The sequence below is a fragment of the Lytechinus variegatus genome, chromosome 16 (assembly GCF_018143015.1).
Source record: "Lytechinus variegatus isolate NC3 chromosome 16, Lvar_3.0, whole genome shotgun sequence".
NCBI classification, from domain to species: domain Eukaryota; kingdom Metazoa; phylum Echinodermata; class Echinoidea; order Temnopleuroida; family Toxopneustidae; genus Lytechinus; species Lytechinus variegatus.
In genome coordinates this window covers 21,325,048-21,345,374 of record NC_054755.1, presented here as the reverse complement: position 1 = coordinate 21,345,374, position 20,327 = coordinate 21,325,048, and the positions used below count along the sequence as shown (strand labels likewise).

The window sequence follows — 20,327 nt, the reverse complement described above, 5'->3', positions numbered from 1 at the left end:
CAAACTTAATCTACCGACCCCCCCCCCCCCCCGATATTGCCAGAGCTGAGCCACGTATGCGCTGCCGAGAGTGACGTCTGTCATCATGAATACACATACAGTAGTCAATCTGAACCAAATCTGCAAACATCAAACCAGGCGGATATAGTTCAAAGTATGAACGATATCTGCCGGCGGATACCGTACCGTATCCGCCAGTGAAACCCCAATCCTCCGCTACACCCCATTCACCAACAATTATTAAAAGTGATAAGATTGGTCAGCACACAACTCACAAGAGCTCCATGGCAAATTTAGGACAATTTTTGTGTGATTGATTGCACTGATTACATGAACATTGTACAGGCTGTAATTTTCAGTTAAAATCATAAATAATGATCACAAAGCCTTGTATTACTGCCTTTTTTTACCGATCTTGATCCTGCCCATTCTCCTAATTTTAAAGAGTCGTTATCAACAATCAATTAATTTCCTGCAACTCATTTCCAGGTTCACACCATTTTCCATCCAAGCCTACAAGTCATTGCTTGTGCATGAGATTGGTGCATTGGTAAATTGCCAATTCGTCCACTGCTAACTCGTCAACTCACCACACGGTCTACTTTCAATAGGTCTAATGCCATTCCGTCCAACATTTTGTCTTAACAACCATTTGGTCCACTAACCAGTTGGTCCAATCATCACTTCATCTAATCACCATTTTGTCTTTTACCATTTCGTCTGATAAACCAGTTGGTTCATTTTGCACATTTAACACTTTATTTTAATTAGACCAAATGGTATATGGACTAAATGGCAATAGGACCAACTGGTTATAAGACGGAACAGCATTAGACCAAATGAAAGTAGACCATGTGGTTAGTAGACAAACTGATGATGGACCAAATGGTAGTAGACGAGTTGGCAACTGGACAAATCAGCAGTAAACGAATGGGAAATAAACTGTTGCATTATTATCAGCAGTAGTAATCTTAGTTGGAAGCCCAACTTTACAAATCCATAAAACACTTGTACTGTACCATAGATTATTATGACTCTCTGCACATAGGCCTACACTCAATACACGTACAGTATATAACTATCGATAAATTTTGATTTTTTTTTTCTTTCCTTTTTTCTAGTTGAAGCCACAGTCATCAGATTCCTGATCCCCTTACTGGTTGTTATGATTATAAACACTGTGGACAAAAGTAATTGGTGTCAATGCTTGCAATTTTCTTCTTTTTTTTAATCAGGCTGGTGATGTATGTATGATGTTGTGCTCTCATAGTCCCAACATTTTTCACAACTTTTCTTTCATTCATTAGCGTGTAATGCTCCATTGATTGCATATCGTAATTGAAGTCATGTTAAAGATAAATGATAGTTTTGGTATAAACAATCTCAAAATGAGTTCGAGCAGAATCCAATAATATTACCATCCAAGTGTTATATGTATGAATAAAAAATATGTGCCAAGTGGCGATGGAAGAAAATACCTAAATAATTGCTGAGAAATGACTAAAATAAGCACGGAATTCCATCAAATGTCGAGTATTTTTCCGAGCAATATCAATACTCTGTCCCATATGCTTTCCTGTGTTTACAGTGATTATCAGAATTATCGGTTTTCAGCCAAAATTTCAAGATTTCACAAAGATAAGTTTACTTCAAAGAAGCAGATCTAGATCTATGATAATATTGTGGCAATTAACCTTGATTTTTATTAGATTTTTCACATGAAATAATTGTTTGCTGCAACTTCTGTCTTCTACATTTAAGTATGTTTTTGTTCATATATCTCTTCTGTCATTCTTTCTCATTCTCATTATTCATTTCAGGATTTATTCAAAATCAAATCTATTCATATTCTTTTCATGTCATTATTTATATCTATTGAATCATTTAAAAATTTATTTAGAATTAGAACTGAGTCTAAAGTTCTCTAAGTTAAAATTTTGGGAAGCCAAAATATCAAAAACTTTGTTTAAATAATAGTGTATATTTCCTTTTGTCACTCCCCCCCCCCTCCCCTGCTTCCCTGGCGAAAAAGAATCAGTTAACACTCCAAGACAGAATGATGCAAGTGTCATGCCAAATGAGCTACATGTATGAGCTGACTATCCAAAGTTAAAAGTTTAACCACAACTTCGTTGAATCAAACTCTGATTTACAATCTTTAAATCAGAGTTTAATTCAAACCTGGGATTAGATTAGATACGTTCATTCGATATTCTGTTTCAATGTTTGCTAACTAACTTCAACAAGCAATATAATAAAATAACACTTTCCTTGCAACTGTGATTACTGATTGCAACATATGTCTTGTCTGATTAATGTTTCTAAAATTTACAAAAATAAAAGTTTAGTTTTCATTTGATCTAGATTACATCTTGTGATTCTAAAACAAGTGACAGTAAATGATATCTCTCATTATCAGTTAAGTCCTTGCTATGCTTAGAGAAACACTTTCAGAAATTGTACCTTCTATAGAGAAGAAGATCTTCACGTTCCTCTCGTGTGCTATTTCCAGTCGCTGCAGCAGCCGCCGCTGGGCCCTCTGCCATTTTCTCAGCCGGTACACGCCTCTTTTTCACGCTTACGTAGCCCGTTCGACGGTGGGAGGTGTCCGCTATCCTCAACTTCAGTTCTTCAGCAACTCTTCGACTTGTTTCTTGAAAGGTAGAACAAGTATCAAACTGTTCAAAGAAAAATGAGTAAATCTCTGCAGTTTGGAGAGCAATCAAAGCGATGTTTCGATGAAGGAAATACACCAAAATCCGAGAGAATTCTGCGATATTAAAGAAAACAAGGACCAAGTCTGTGCTTTCGTCTCCGAAGTCAGAGCCGAATCTCGAATGACTTTTGCCTGACCAAAGGTGAACGTTGAGGATGCTCTTGCTAAGTAAAGAAAAACGAAAGTTCGTTGGAAATTCCAATTACTATTAAATTCATTTATTTGTATTTTGTATCCCGGGATTTGTATTTCCACATAATTTTTAGTAAAATATTCAACGTATATATCAAAAAAGCCCTTTAAATTTTATTTTGTCACATTCAACCCCCTTAGGCGGTTCCGGGGTGGGGGTACTGGGGAGGGGCGCGGGGCCCGCTACGACGAAAAACATGAAAGAAAAAAGGGGGAGAAGGGCCTACAGTATTTTTAAGGACCCTATAAATCCACAAATATTACGTAAGAAATCATTTCACCCGGCATCACGGTCAAAAAGTAATCAATATCTGACCATGAAAAGGAAGTTATTGAGATTTAAATTTTAGCAATGTTTCAAAACAGTTATTCGCCGTTTAATTGGAATTAAGGTTAAATAATGTGACGTCACCAACTTTCCCTTTTCACCCTCTCTTATGTTTATCACATGAAATCATAATTATTTCAAAATTTCATACATGCATGAGAATAATATTTCTTTTGTAAGTTGCAGCAACATTTTCTTGAATTGATTGGAGAACAAACAAAGCTTGAACAAACTTGTATAAAATACAAAATAATAAAGAGGGACTATTTGCTTTGTCAGTTCACATTCATGAAGACATGCATAAATCTGAGTCATCGAAAAATTGCGAAACTTCCAGTGTTTTTTTTCCCCTCTGATATTGATTTATCTTCACAAATCACATTGTCTTCTGCGTGGAATGAGCCTACCCCTTTAGAGTTAACTTGGAAAAAGAACCATTTTGGTTTTCTCATACATTTTTTTTAAAGAAAATTTATGAAGTCTTAAAGCTTATGGTTGGTGGATTTGTGCTTTGCAAGGAAATGGTTTTGTGTGATTTGTTGGAAATGGTTCGCCAAATGACTTTTGGCTGAGGCTCAGACATTAGCGTACCCAATTTAGGGGGGGGCAGGGGGCAGACTCAGCTCCTCCCGCCCCCACGAGCCACAACACATGCAAGGGACGTATCCCTGTCCCTCACCCTCCTTGACCCTGAGGCAAAACTCATCCCTGACGAGCTAAGTGGGCAGTGGGCCCCTCCTCTGAACTTGAAGCCCCCCCCCTTTTTTTGCTTGTCAATTTTTTTCTGGTGCGAAATGTGATTGCGGTTGAAGACCCCTTTTTTTGCTTGAATCTTCCCCCTTCCCCCTTATAGAGTGGCCCCAAAAGGCCAACATGATGTTAGTATTTGTCATATAACTTGTTGTTCTGACAGTTTAAAGTGGGGGTAAAACAAAATGTTTAAACAAAAATTATAACAAAGTATTAGAAATTGAATGCTGTTATATAGAACTTACGAAGTATATGGGCCAACCTGATACGATCCAGATATTTATATAATCCGCATACAGTGTTTTTTTTTATTACATACCTTCTTATTTGAACTGGAGGGCGCTGTGTTATAGTGTATTTGTTTATTCAAATGTATATACTCTACTGTACAGAAAAGTATACTGAAATATGAAATTAGAAAAAAATCTTATAAAAGGCCGCTCCCAAATAAAAATTATGTATACATGTTCATTTTTCCAATCCATTTGTACTGCTCTAGCACAGCACCCACGGCCTAAAGGCAATTAAAGGAACATCACTAATTAAGCTACAGCCAGGGGCCCAATGTCACATTCACCGCCACCCCCACCCCCCCTTAGTGATCACGTGATTTTTATCATAAGATTTGATCACATGATCGCGCACCTGTTTCGAGCTAGCAGAAGAGAAGAAAATGGCAAGGATCCTCCAAAAGTCTGTCTTCATTCTGGCAGTTTTGCTGCCTTTAATATCTGCTTTTGGTCGATTTAAACACGGAAGGCCAAAACATGGAATGCTTGGAGCACCACCGATAAAAGAGAAGTACAATCTTCCTCCTAATATGTGGTTTGAACAGAAGTTAGATCATTTCAACGACGCCGATCTGCGAACATGGAATCAGGTATGATTGACAAGCGGGAGGCCAGGCTCACGAAGCCAGCCCAGAGCTTCGGGGGTTGGAGTATATCCGCTCCTGGTCGATTCTTGTGAACGAACTATTCAGCGGGCGTGGTCTTATTTGTGTGCCTTTTTTTATTTTTCCCCTGATTTTTTGGCGTGAAAGAGGGAGGCATGCTCAAGACATTGTGGCATGATTGGAGTTAGACAGGAATAACCGTCGTTTCTGGGGATTTATTCAACAATTTCTGACATTTTACTGTAATCCCCATTTACCGACGGTAAAGTGTCCGTGTGGGCTCCCATTCGTTATAACACCAGCACCTTTGTCCGACCAGAGTCCAAACTTTGGTGTAATATTTCACATCGAAGTTACAATGTAAGGATGTGAAAACTAAATATGCGAAATATTTGATTCTTATATTTTCAGATTATTAAACGATATAGATGAAAATGCATGAAAATGATACTTTACCGATGTTTAGTTGAGTACGACCCAGGAAAACAGGTCGAAATGGCAGCCAAACTATGAAATATTTACAAACGAACGGAGAGGGCGTCAACAATGTACGAATGTGATATCGATATTGCATTCCACCAGCAAGGCAATAATACGATATGATACACTCACGAAGACAAACGATAATAGTTATAATCGCGATATATCGAGACATTAGCGATAATGACGTCATTCAAGATGGCAACTTGTAAGATAAACCGTCAGGTCAGGAGAAAATGGCTTAGATGACAGATTTCTCAATCATCCAGTGGATTTTTTTTTATATCTCCGGTCCAAGGTATGCAATTACTTAAATTGTTTGTATTTCCTTGATAATGTACGTCATAATTTTCACTCAAAAAACAGTTTTAAATCGCGATCTATAAAACGCTAGTTCACTATACGTTGTCTGTAGCCACGGACCCCGCAGCTTTTCTGTCTATGTATGGTGAGTGAGCCACTGCAGTTCAGCGGAACAACCAAAATACAGAGACTGAAGCTTTTGGTCTAGATTGGAGTCTGGAGAGCTCAAAACAAAAAGTAGATGATACTTATTACCGGTAAAGGCTGTAATCGATCATTGTAATTTTTTGTCAATGAGAAAAACTGAGAGCAAGTCTAATTTACAATACATCATCATGTTATTTTTTCTGTGTATTGACTGGTACAAAATCCACAGATATTTAACCAAGATTTTTACCTTAGATCAATATTTGAGATATGATGTTTTATAAATATACTGCAATAAACAATAACCAATTTCCCTAAAAAAAGTTCATTACTAAAAGAAAAACAAAATCACTGCATGGTGAGTGACAATTCATTCCGTCGCCATCATTGTGTGCATTTTATGTGTTACTGCAGGTGCCAACTTTCTACAAATTGCACCACAATACTGTAAAATTTTGACCTCATTTGTACTAGGAGTGATGAGATCCTGCAGTCCTCCAGGACTTGAGGAAATCAACAGAAGAAGAAGAATATCTGGTGTAAAATATTGCTTCTACTTTGGCGAATATCCGACTTCTGAAAGGTCAATGAACAGATTATCTCCGGAGAGCAATGCAATGATAAACATGATTTATGTCAAGCCAAGCCATTGTAATTCATAATCAATTTTCCTGATTAAGTATTCCATTTTTTCTTCTTGAACAGCGATTCTTTATTAACAGTACATTCTACACTCCCGGGGGACCAGTTTTCTTGATGATCGGTGGAGAGGGCGAGGCCAACCCTGTTTGGATGGTAGATGGGGCGTGGGTTGAGTATGCCAAGGAGATGAACGCTTTCCTCATCATGTTGGAGCATCGTTTCTACGGAAAGAGCCATCCTACAGAGTAAGTTCCCTCATCCAACTGACACACTCATGTCAGGAAGATGAGTGGCATATTATAATCCACAAACTTTTATGGAGCAAGATATGGTAGATAGAGCAAAATTTGTAAAACAATGCAAGTGAGCAAAGCAAAGGAGCAACATTTCTGACATTTTGATACGTATTAAAAGTATTTAAAAAAATTGGATAGATTTTGACTTATAGGTCAAGTCCACCCCAGAGAAATGCTGACTTGAATAAATAGAAAAAAATCAAACTAGCGTAGTGCTGAAAATTTCATCAAAATACGATGTAAAATAAGAGAGTTATGACATTTTAAACTTTCGCTTATTTTTCACAAAACAGTGATATGCCCAACTAGGTGACTCGTTCGATGGTGTCCATCACTCACTATTTCTTTTTTTTTTTTTATAGATTTGACAATAAGGCCCAACTTGTCTGAACCATATAACATTAAGCAATGCTAATTGCACATGTCCAGGGAGGAATTATTCATTGTATCACTTGACAATGAGGAGAAAATTAGAATATTTCATATAATAAAATACAAAAGAAATAGTAAGTGGATGATGTCATAGTCTCCTCATTTGCATACCAGCCAAGGATGTGCATTATAGCTGTTTTGTGAAATTAAGCAAAACTTTAAAATGTCATAGCTTTCTTATTTTACATCCGATTTTGATGAAATATTCAGAGTTATGCTTGTTGGATTTTTCTCATTTTATGCAAATCAACTTTTTGTTGGGGTGGACTTAATATTTAATATGCAGAAAATGATATCATATTTCACTCTTTACCTTCCTTTTTCTTCTTTTTCTCATTTTTTTTACTTGGTCATGAAAATTTTGGGGACCATGGCATCCCCAAGCCTCCCCTCTCATTTGAGTGCTAGAGAGGGAGATGGTAATTATGTCAAAATTAAAGGGGAATGAAACCTTTGGAACAAGTAGGCTTGCGTCGAAAGATAAAAATCAAAGAATAAGAACAAAGAAAGTTTGAGAAAATTCAGACAAATAATGAGAAAGTTATGAGCATTTGACTTTTGCAATCACTAATGCTATGGAGATCCTCCCATTGGCAATGCGACAAGGATGTGTGATGTCAAATGTAAACAACTTTCCCTTTGATGGACTATAAAATACCCTCAAAATGTCTCTTTTTGCTTTTTCTCATGGTGATACAAACTCTTTATCCATGATGCATTCTTTAAAAATCTGTATTACATGCCCTCCAATAAAAAGAACACATGATCTACTGATAGATGTGATAAAAGAGGCAATTTAAGTGAAATATGTACTAAAGTAATGGGGAGAGTTGTTCACAAGTGACATCACACATCTTTTTTGCATTGCCAATTTGAGGATCTCCATAGCATTAGTGATCGCAATATTCAAATGCTCATAACTTTCTCATTATTTGTCTGATTTTTCTCAAACTTTTGTGATCTGTTTCTTTGATATTTCTGTTTTCACACAAGCTATCTTGTTCCAAAGGTTTCATTCTCCTTTAAGAAAACCTACTTAACCATGCGAGTGGTACCACAAACACACCGATTTCTTATTTTTCTTTATGATATATCAATAAAGACATTTGTAATTTCCTCAAAATCAGTAAAATATATGACACATTGTTAGACACTTCAATTCAATCATCAGACTGTAAATTTGTCATTAGGTAGAAGGAGAAAAAGGCAATCAGGAAGGGGGGGGGGGGGTCATATAGGCCATACTCAAGAGCAGAACTCTGTGTGATGGCTTGTTTCTATCGTGTTTGTTTAATGATTTTTCTTTTGATTTTCTTTCTTTTGATTCCAGGGATATGAGTGTTGATAACTTGCAGTACCTTAGCAGTGAACAAGCCCTCGCCGACTTGGCTCATTTTAGGACAGTTATTGGACAACAGATGAAACTGGACAAGAACAAGTGGATCTCATTTGGAGGATCATATCCAGGTATATCTTTTATAACTTGATTTATTTAATCCTTGACTACTACATTCCAAAATCTCAATAGGCTTTGTACAGTGGTCATTCGGTTCCAGTAAGCAACAAGATTAGCTTATTGATAAGTTGACTCAACATATATGTATTCCTAGGATGAAGTCGAGGCTGGCCAGGGGTCCATTTCATAGATTTTATTTGTTACAATAACAAATTAACAGTAACAGTCGCTGTGGCTGATCATTAACTTGTTATAGAAATCTTGTATTTGTTACTATAACAAGTCTTTATAAAACGGTACCATGAAGGCCACATATACCTTCATCTCTTCACTTCTAGAACTCTTTGTTTTGATCACTCGCTCCCTCTCTATCTCCCTTTCACTCTCTCTCTACAGGTGTATCTCTCTCCTCTCTCCTTACCATATTTGCCACTATTAACCCAGTTATTCAATAGTTATCCAGTAGGATGTACTGTAAATCTCACTGTGAATTGATGGGCATTTGTGTAATGCCTAGCTAGATAGAATGCTCCCTAGAGAGTGGAGGTAGTGCATTACAATGATTAAGCAAATGAATCCAACGACCTTACTTACCTAGATATAACAATGGCATGTTAGCGCAGGGTTCCCAGCCCACCAGGAAAATCAGGGAAAATCATTTTTACTTTTTTCCAGTCAGGGAAAGATCAGGCGATTTGCTAAGAAATGCCTCAAATCAGGGAAAAATCAGGGAATTGTGATCAGCCCAAAAGTCAAATGCACATTAGTCAGTCAGACTCTGTTATATTTTGTTGCATATCGAAACAACAGCCATTGAATGACTGGTTATGGTGGTAATAATTATTGTCACATTATTGTTTTTATACTGAAATTCCATGTAATTCAATGCAACAACTTAGAAAACATGCGTAACTGGGAATGGGTTTAAATAATTATCAGGGAATTTTTAAACTTCATCAGGGAAAACCCTGTAGCGCATAGAAAAACAGTATTGCAGGCTATCTACTATCAATGTTATTTATTGTTTGTCCATTGTAGGTTCTTTGTCAGCATGGTTCAGGCTGAAGTACCCTCATCTAGTGGTTGGGGCCATTGCCACCAGTGCCCCCGTTCAAGCTCAACTGGATTTCCCAGGTAAAATTCCAGGGATGGAGTCGAGGCTGGCCTCAAGGGTCAAAGCCGCATTTTTTTTATTGGTCTTGGCCGAGTCAAATGAGACAAAAGTTTTCTCTAGTGCCCTTGTAACTCAGAATCTATGCATCCATGATGTAAAATTTATGGACAATAGAAAACATCAATATTCAAGGCTTCACACTAACTTTTTTTGCTGGATGGCTCGATCGGTTCACCAAAATCATCAATTTCATATTTTTGGTAGCCCTAAAACAATAGAAAACATTACAATTTATCAAAATTTTGGTAGCCAGACCGGGCCACCAAGTGTGAGCTTTTACAGATGTTTGGTGGCTCGACTCTCAATTTAGGTTGCTGCGGGCCACTGGTAATGTCGAGCCCTGGTTATATGCCAAATCAAATTCTTTATGGAAAGTAAGTTGCATAATTGAGGTCACATGAAAAAAATAAATAGGTGGGACTACATAAAACATATTCTGCATTATTATTTCAATGCGCTATCAATCATGAGTTGTTAAACATTGAATCTCATAGAATTATTTTTTGGAGTTGAATAGTAATGACAACAATGATATAAGATGAATTTCTAAAAATATTTTTATTTTGATTAGGAGTTGATGAAGCTGGTCTAGGTTGAAGATAAATGCTAGTTGTGGAAAGAATTTCAAAATCTGTATTGATGATCATCATTGTAATCGATTTTCAGCTTTATAGTAGATTTCATGATTTCACAAAGTTCAGTTAACGTTAATGTACATGTACCAGATCTACGGTGATAACATACTTTCTAATAAAATCAGTGTTTATTACAACTATTTTTATAAATCCTTCACCTAAAGCTAAATCAATCATTGTTATTTTCTCCTTGTTTTTTTTCTTTTACAGAGTATTTGACGGTGGTACGTGACTCCCTAGCGACCAGTCGTGTGGGGTCAAAGTGCAACGATGCGATCCAGAAGGCAACCAACGATATCGACATTCTAATGATGCATATGACAGGGTGGCAGACTCTCACCAAAATTTTCAAGTACAAACAAAAACTAAATGAACTATTGTGTCATCCCCCCCACTGGAATAGTATGATATCATGTATTTACGCCCATGAATTTTTTATCATTTCTAGATAGTCTATTCCCATTTAAAGGACAAGTCCACCCCAACAAAAAGTTGATTTGAAAAAAAAGAGAAAATCCAACAAGCATAACACTGAAAATTTCATCAAAATCGGATGTGCAATAAGAAAGCTATGACATTTTAAAGTTTCGCTTAATTTCACAAAACAGTTATATGCACATCCTGGCTGGTATGCAAATGATGAGACTATGACGTCATCCACTCACTATTATTTCTTTTGTATTTTATTCTATGAAATATGAAATATTCTAATATTCTTCTCATTGTCAAGTGATACAACGATTAATTCCTCCCTGAACATGTGGAAATAGCATTGTTCAATACTATATGGTTCAGTCAAGTTGGGCCTTATTGTCAAATCTATAAAAAAAGATGAAATACATGTACTGTATAATTCAAACAATAAAAAAACAAAAGAAAAAGTGAGTGATGGACATCATCGACTGACTCACCAAGTTGTGCATATCACTGCTTTATGAAAAATAAGCGAAACTTTAAAATGTCATAACTTTCTTATTTTACATCCAATTTTGTTGAAATTTTCAGCACTATGCTAGTTAGATTTTTCTCTATTTATTCAAGTTAGCCTTTTTTCTAGGATGGACTTGACCTTTAATCTAATCCACATGGTCATTATCACTTTGATACCACTTAAGTATAGACATGTTTGTTAGATAAACTGTTTGTGAACCAAACTTTCATTTGACACATTAAGAAATAATGGGTAGCAGGGAATAATTTTGCTTTACAAATTAGAGTAGCATTTTTGGACATAAGAGAAAGTCTTCAACTAAGTAATGTTCAGTCCTATGTAAAAATATGCTATACGAAAGACTTTTTGCATAGTGCTAGTCTTTCAAAAAAGTGGAGCATATTTATTTATTTTCAGTTTTATTTAATCAGGTTGGCCTCATCAGTTAACAAACTGCTGTCCTTGAGGGCCCTGAGATAAAAATCAATATCTACAATATTTACAAAGAATGAATACATAAATCAAAACGGCATAAAAACAACAAATGAAAACATTACAAATACAATCTTATATATTGCGATGCGATACCAGGAAAATCATTCCTTGAGTAGTGGAAATTAGACCATCTTGGCATCTGACTAAATGACAACTGAACTAATTGATGAAAATCATGGGGATCAAACTGAGTGGAAATGACAAAAGTTGATTTGAAAATTGCAATTTGCTCTTTTAAAATATTCTTGGTATTTTGGGGTATTGCTTATTAAATTTTCCTCAAAAGCCAATCCAGCCAATTCATTAGTACCTTTATTCAGTGAGCTGTATGTTTGACATTTTCAGGTATTTATTTAGAATTGTTTGCAGGTAACATCAAACCTTTATCTTTTACAACCGTCACGAGTGAAAATCTTCTTTTTTTTTGTCTGTAATAGTCTTTGTAGTCCACTAAACGGCTCAAGTATAAATGATGTGGCAAACTTCTATGAGACTATCGCTGGAAACTTCATGGAGATTGTGCAGTACAACAAGGATAACAAGGGTTTCGAGGTAGATACAGTTCCTTTGTAATTTCAACATTTCTTTCTTTGCTCAATGGAATAGCTTTGGAAGATAAAAAACAAGTAATGAATTAATTCAGAATTTTAAATTCAGAAGTTATGATCAAGATACATTATGAATCCAGTCTTCAAGACTTCTCTTTGATGTGGATTTAAAATTGATAACGATTGAATTGAGATTTGCCCTCATGGGTTACACCAAAAGGAAATTCTTAAAACATGATTGTTATTGTCTTTTTAACTGCTTTGTAAGAATTTGAATTTCATTATTTATTACTCAAGATAAATAAATAAAAGTATTGCATAATAATGATTATAATTATACTTGCTTATATAGCGCTTAATACTTACTTTGTCAGAAGTCTCTAAAGCGCTCTACAGTATATGCAGCATAATTACCCTGGCTTTAGCAATGGAGCTGTTACGCGTGCTGTGTTTCAAGGAATGAATTCCTGCCAGGTACCCATTTACCTCACCTGGGTTAATAATTTATTCATTCATTCAGTTAATCTTGCAATCAGTAAGCCATTCAATCAATCAATCAATCAATTTATCAATCAACAATTTGATCAATCAATCAAGCCATTCATCCATCCATCCATCAATTAATCAATCAATAAAAAAGTGAATCAGCCAATTAATCAAGCAGTCAATCAATCTATCAATCAATCAATCAATCCACCCATCCATCAATCAGTCAATCCATCCACCCATCCATCAATCAATCAGTCAATCCATCCACCCATCCATCAATCAGTCAATCCATCCACCCATCCATCAATCAATCAATCAATAAGTCAGTCTATCAATCAGTCAGTTAATCAGTCAATTATTCAATCAATCAGTCAGTCAATCAATTAGTCAATCAGTTGCTCAATTGGTCATTCTATCAATCATATGGATCCAGTCCGTCAGTCAGTGATTTCTGAGGATATATAGATCTAATGTTATGTAGACTTGATATACATGCAGGTTCACCCTCCATGCTTGATATTGAAAAAAAAAGAAAGATGTTTTTTCATTTGATTTTATTCATTTTTGCAGGGTGGTAGCAACAACGTCACCATCGATACCCTTTGTGACATCATGGCTAACGAATCACTAGGAACGGAACTTTCACGTTACGCAGCCGTGAGTGCGCTATTGAGCGACGGAGAATGCGTTGACGCATCGTACGAGAAGATGATCGCTGATATGAGGGAGACCTCTTGGGACAGTGAGGCGGGGGTTGGAGGTGAGAACTAGATTTCAATCTTGAATATATGTTGAATTATAGAGAGCCATAGTTTTACAGTGGTATTAGTTTTGGTAGTTGCACTAGTAATCCTTTGATGAATAATAATAATATTCCGCATTTATATAGCACTTAACACATCAGAACAACGTCTCTAAGCGCTTTACAGATATATTATTATCCCGGTCATCGGATCCTTGCATGCCCGCATACAATATATGCACATTCTCCACTCCCTGGAATGCATTCCAACAAGAGTTCCAGGACTCAATTTCTAGGTATACTACACAGACTTTCGCTTCCTACCGGGTACCCATTTTGCACCTGGGTAGAGAGTGGCAAATTGTGGATTGACGCCTTGCCAAAGGACGCTAGGCCATGGTGGGATTCGAACACACGACCCTCTGATTGCAAGGCGAGAGTCAGAACTGGTACACCACAAGAAAAAACAGTGGTAATGGGAACATATAAAACATGTGCAAGACATGTAGATGAGGGCAGGGGAATGATTTTATTAGGGTTGGAAGTTTATTTCATGATAGTATCTGTATTATGTGACCCTAACTGGGTGATTAAAGCTTATTCAGGCGAGTTTCCTGTCTAAAACATTTTAATCCTTGATTTTCATGAGGTGATACAGACCTGCCAAGTGTCAATGAAAAATAGAAGTTGTTGTGGAAATATCAACGATTTGTTGGTGGTATATCAATGAGCCTCAATTATCTATTCTTTTCAAGTTTTCATTGTCATGATGTACCATAACCGATTATCATGCAGGGTTAGTAATTAGATTGTTATTGTTATGTACAGGGAGACAGTGGACTTACCAGACATGTACAGAATTTGGCTTCTACCAGACCACTGACACTGATCAACAACCGTTTGGACAACACTTTCCTCTCAGGTTAGTAGGAGAATCGGTGGTGCCAGAATGTTGAGGGGCCTGTTTCACAAAGCTTAGCAATGCTCGTTCAACAACTTTATCAGTTGATTGAATTGGTAAACGGCCGATTTGTCTATTGCCACCTTGTCCATTTGTCGCACGGTCTGCCTTCATTTAGTCTAAGAGCCATTTGGTCTAATCACCAGTTCGTCTATGACCATTTCATCTCATAGCCAGTCGGTCTAATACCCATTTTGTTTTCATTCATTTCGCCCAGTCGGGGGCGGAAATCTCTCCCAAAAGGTAGGGGGGACAAGGGTCTGGAATATTTGACAAGCAAAAAAAAAAAAGTCATCTCGTCCCAAAACGCACATTTTATTCCCATTTTGATTTATATATATTTCTTAGCATCACCAAAGACCCAAAATAGTAGGGGGGACATTTGATATTGTGTCCCCCCTACTATTTTGAGTAGGGGGACACGTCCCCCCTGTACCCCCTGGGATTTCCGCCCATGCGCCCAGTTAACACTTAGTCCATGACTAAATGGCTATTGGACCAACTGGTTATTAGACAGAATGGCATTAGTTTAAATGAGAGTAGGCCATGTGGTGACGAACTGATGATAGATCAAATTATAGTGGATGAACTGATATAAGACCAATTGGAAATAAACTAATTGAATTGACTTTAAAGGACAAGTCCACCCCAAAAAAAACTTGATTTGAATAAAAAGAGAAAAATTCAACAAGCATAACACTGAAAATTTCATCAAAATCGGATGTAAAATAAGAAAGTTATGGCATTTTAAAGTTTCGCTTATTTTCAACAAAATAGTTATATGAACGAGCCAGTTACATCAAAATGAGAGAGTTGATGACATCACTCACTCACTATTTCTTTTGTATTTTATTATATGAAATATGTTTATTTTCTCGTCATTGTCATGTGAAATGAAGTTTCATTCCTCCCTGAACACATAGAATTCCTTTATTTTAACATTTTGTGCTTTAGGCAAGGAGGTCCTAATTGTCAAATTCGTAAAAATTGAAATATTGTAAAATTTAAACAATACAAAACAAAAGAAATAGTGAGTGAGTGACATCATTGACTCTCTCATTTGGATGTAACTGGCTCATTCATATAAATATTTTGTTGAAATAAGCGAAACTTTGAAATGTCATAACTTTCTTATTTTACATCTAATGTTGATGAAATTTTCAGCATTCTGCTTGTCTGATTTTTCTCTATTGATTCAAATCAACATTTTTCTGGGGTGGACTTGACCTTTAAAGGGATGGTCCAGGCTGGAGATATTTATGTCTCAATAAATAGATTAAAATTCACAAACCAGAATGCCGAAAATTTGATCAAAATCGGAAAACAAATAACAAACCGTTCTAGGCGTGTCTTTAAGGTATTCATTAGGTGGGCTGATGATGTCATATCTCCACTTGTTCTTCTGTATTTCATTATGTGAAATAAGGTTTATTCAAAAAATTTCTACCAAGAACTAAAACAATTGGATTGACAACTGATTAAGTGCATTAGTTATTTATTGCTGCAACTTATTTCATCATAATGGAGACACATCATTTATACATGTATGAAATAATGAAACATGTATGATTTCATGTAATACCGAAAGAGAAAGGAAAGTGGGGATGTGACATCATCAGTCCACCTAATGAATATTCATGACGATGTGCATATAACTGTTTTCACAAAATATTGATAAACTTTAAAATTCAATAACTTTGTTGTTTTCCGATTTGGATGAAATATTCAGCATTTTGCTCTTTGAAATTTTCTCTATTCATTTAGATATAAATATTTTCAGCCCGGACCATCCCTTTAATATTCATGTCCAACCAACAAGAGAAATAGCATGCATTAATTATTCTCTTCAGTGGCATCAAGTTTCATATTGATTGTAATTTGAAATATAAAGCATCACATGTGCCAGTTAAATGGAACTTGTCCTCTTCAAAGCAATGATACATTTGCCAACACATACCAACCTGTGTTGGCAATCATAAGTTTTTAAACTAGTAGGTATTTTGAGGGAAATATGCTCCTTTTTCTTCATGTGAAATTATAAAGCAAATAATCACCTCTTGGATTATGACACATTATCACTTCTTCTCCATCAAGAGTTTCCATGCTATCTTTGCTCAGTTTTGCTTTTGAAAGATAGCTACATTCAAATCACTTTTAAAGGGGGAGTAAACTGTGTGGTTTCTCATTGACTGTGTGCTATGAATACCTAATCTTCAAAAACACATTTATATACTACAGAGAATGAATGAACCTAAAATTGTATTTGTATAGAGAAACTAAAATGTTTTGAGAGGAAGAGTAATTGTTATGCTACTTGGTAATATAATTGTTGCGATATAAATATATTGAGTAGTTAATTAGCATGTTATCATTCAAGTGGGTCAATATTACTATACCACGCGAGCACTATGGGTCAGGAAACTGGCCAGGGGCCCGTTGCAGAAAGAGTTGCAATTAATCGCAACTCTCAAAATCAAGTGCAACTTGATTTTCAACCAATCAATAGTGCGCATGTGGCACTTGTGATTGATTTTTTGACTTGCGTTTATACGCAAGTCAAAAAATCAATCACAATGTTATGAGTAATTTAAGACTCCAGATGGCGCTATGGGTTTGTATCTGATTTAAAAAGTTTTATCCCACCACCAGTACCGATATATGTTTGATTTCTTCAGCTTCTCCATTCAAATGTGTGAGGATATCTATGGCAAGCAGTTCAACAAAACTACCAACCAGGCTGGCGTAAACTTTACGAATACAAACTACGGAGGAAGAGAAATTGCAGCTTACAATATTGTATTCCCCAACGGATCTATCGACCCATGGCACGCTTTAGGCATCACCAAGTCAACAGATATGTACTCTGCAATCTTCATAAATGGTGTGTAACTGTTTGAATCCCTGTCATGGGTGGAGAGTCCTACTTGAATATTAGTAATGAACATTTCTCTTAGGCTCAGGATGGCTAGAAAATTATTCTTCATTCAGAAACGGTTGTGTGTGATGGTGGAGGTGGAGGTGGCAATGATGATGATGATGTTAGTGGTGATGATTATGATGATGATTGATGATGATGGTGATGGTGATGATTGCAGTGATGGTGATGATGGTTGTGGTACTGATGATGGTGGTAATGATGATGGTGATGATGATGGTGTCGGTATGATGGTGATGATTGCAGTGATGATGATGATGATTAAGATGATGATGAATTGATGTTTATATTGATGTTGATGATGACCATGATGATGGTGGTTGTCGTGGTAATGATGATGGTGATGATGATGGTGTCGGTATGATGGTGATGATTGCAGTGATGATGATGATGATGAATTGATGATGTTTATATTGATGTTGATGATGACCATGATGATGGTGGCTGTCGTGGTAATGATGATGGTGGTAATGACTATGGTGATGGTGGTGTTGGTGATAAATATAAAATATAGATCATGATAGGGATGTAGAGTACAGTAATGTTCATGATAATCCCAACCAATCCCAACCATGGCATAATTTCCTTCAGCAAGAAATTGATCCACAATGTGCTGCACTCAACCCAGGCGAGGTACATTGTAAATGCTAAAACCAGGGTAATTATGCTGCATATACTGTAGAGCGCTGAGAAACTTCTGACAAAGTAAGTGTAAGCACTATATAAGCAAGTATAATTAAGGAAGATTTGATGTCCTTCAATTATTAATTTTATTCATTCTGGTAATAATCTGTCCTTCCTCCAGGTACTGCTCACTGTGCCAATATGTACCCTCCATCGCCGGACGATCCACCCCAGCTAACTCAGGCCAGGACTCAAATCAAAGACACCATACAGAAATGGCTCTCCCAATAATGCATGGGTAATTTCACAAGATTGAGGCCATAATTGTGACGTAACGTTTCTTAGAAACCATGTCTTATTTCACCAATCAAATATCAGCCAACAACCACTCATACATATACATGTACTAGCAATGGTCCCCGTTTGTGGAATTCAATCCCATCGGACATTAAGTTGTGCCAGTCAAGAGAGCTATTCCACAAAAAATTAAAGACTTTCCTCATGAGGGAAGCATTTCCTTAACTGTTGTGTAATAAGGCCGAATTGTTATTTTGACTACCAACTTTAACTGATTGTGTATTTTTCTTGTCAGTTTGTTCAATTTTTGTATATTTATTAATTTTATTTCTGTTTTATATAAGTTGTTAATTATGCCCCTTGAGTGTCATCGACAGATATGTGCGCTATACAAATCCTTAATTATTATTATTATTATTAATGAAGATACTGATATTATATTTTCTTATGTGTCACCCAACACTGACATTTTTTTTTGTGATATGCTTCCCAGAAGATGAAAAGATGTCTTCCTCAACAAATAGTGATATAAATTAGAATTGTGTCTGCGATAGTATTAAATCGCAAATTGAAATTGACATTACCTTTTAAACGAGACTACTGGGCAATTCTTTCTCGAATGACCTCCCAGATTATTGGAGATCGAGGCTTCAGTCACCCCAAGGAAACTGGCCCCTAAACGACCGATGGTAAGTCATTGGAAATAGTGGAATAGTTTAGTCGGTCTGGATTCGGTTTTTGCTTTTGTGACTACAGCATATTGATATTTGTATGCAGGGGTGGATCCAGGATTTTTCGATAAAGGTGGCACATTTTCCGAAGAAAAATTTTACAAACCAAAGAAAAAAAGATATAACAAAAAATTAAGGGGATTTTGTCCACGAAATAATTAAAAAAAGGTCTTCACTGACAAAGGGGGGGGTCACTCTGTTTTAACGATATTTTTACATTACAAATTTTAATTATGCCGCTCAAAAGGGATGGGGGCACGGGCAGGCAGTGCCCCCCCCCCCTGGATCCGCCAGTGTTTGTATGTTTGTGTATATTGCAAATTTATTCTAAATAAGATGAAATATTGTGCATTATTGGACTTTAAAGAGGCTAGGTAAAATAAGAAATGTTGTAAAGCTGCATGTAGCAGCACCCAGTTTCAGGTTGGTGTTTCATAAAGCTATTTGTAAATAACAAGCGATTTTACAAATGACTGATGATCCTTTCTTAGGAACTACATCAACACCGATGAAAATCTGGTGTGCATTGCATCGTTTCCCTCAAGAAACGATCACCAGCCGTTCGTTAAGTCGCCTGTAACTGACAAACAGCTTTACGAAATGGCCACCAGGTGTATCAACACCTACACCCGAATTCACAAACGTGGTTTTGAAAACCCACGGTTGAGTCCTTGGTTAATGCAGATTTCCTGTATAAATTACGCTTAATTTACTGCATATCGGGCACGTGTATAAAAAAATGTCCAATGCTGATGCACACTTTTGTCACAGTGCGCCAACTTGATGCCTGTTACCATGGTTAGATATTTCATTCATGAGTCCACTGTTGGAAGAGTGGACTCATTAATTCATAACAGTGGACTCGTTAATAATGTTGAGAACCACAGCAACAGGCGTAAATTTGGCGCACTGACAAAAGCGTGCATCACCATTGGACATTTTTTACTATACGCAGTAAAATAAGTGTAATCATACAGGAAATCTACATAAACCATGGACTCAACAGTGGGTTTTCAAAACCACCTTTGTGAATATTGAGTTCTAGTGATGTAATTAACCATACTTATTTTGCCTGGGAGAATGTCCAACATGAATTAGGTAGGTGCTGTCAGGCAATATGAGGCTGCC

At 36.5% G+C, this 20,327-nt stretch overlaps 2 protein-coding genes across 2 annotated transcripts in view; one reads left to right on the top strand and one right to left on the bottom strand.

Annotated features, from left to right (window-relative positions):
- The window catches only part of LOC121429952 (growth hormone-regulated TBC protein 1-A-like), a 51,766-nt gene extending 48,933 nt beyond the window's left edge, over positions 1–2,833 (bottom strand). Inside the window, exon 1 of the mRNA XM_041627214.1 lies at positions 2,464–2,833. Coding sequence (XP_041483148.1) covers positions 2,464–2,546 — 83 coding nt within the window. The 5' untranslated portion in view covers positions 2,547–2,833. The remainder of the gene's footprint in view (positions 1–2,463) is intronic.
- Positions 2,834–4,623: 1,790 nt separating this feature from the next.
- Positions 4,624–19,911, top strand: LOC121430026 (putative serine protease K12H4.7). The gene is made up of 10 exons (XM_041627297.1): positions 4,624–4,866; positions 6,517–6,698; positions 8,512–8,648; positions 9,676–9,771; positions 10,657–10,798; positions 12,310–12,424; positions 13,480–13,669; positions 14,480–14,573; positions 17,288–17,493; positions 18,353–19,911. Exons 1-10 carry the CDS (start codon positions 4,660–4,662, stop codon positions 18,460–18,462), a joined length of 1,479 nt encoding a protein of 492 aa, XP_041483231.1. The 5' UTR covers positions 4,624–4,659; the 3' UTR covers positions 18,463–19,911.
- Positions 19,912–20,327: the final 416 nt, after the last annotated feature.

What these genes read in the sequence shown, in the direction of transcription:
- LOC121430026 (XM_041627297.1), top strand. Translation starts at nt 4,660, where the DNA reads ATGGCAAGGATCCTCCAAAAGTCTGTCTTCATTCTGGCAGTTTTGCTG. An exon ending in ATCTGCGAACATGGAATCAG is followed by an intron (nt 4,867 to 6,516) that starts GTATGATTGACA and finishes CTTCTTGAACAG; the next exon opens with CGATTCTTTATTAACAGTAC. An exon ending in GGACAACACTTTCCTCTCAG is followed by an intron (nt 14,574 to 17,287) that starts GTTAGTAGGAGA and finishes TGATTTCTTCAG; the next exon opens with CTTCTCCATTCAAATGTGTG.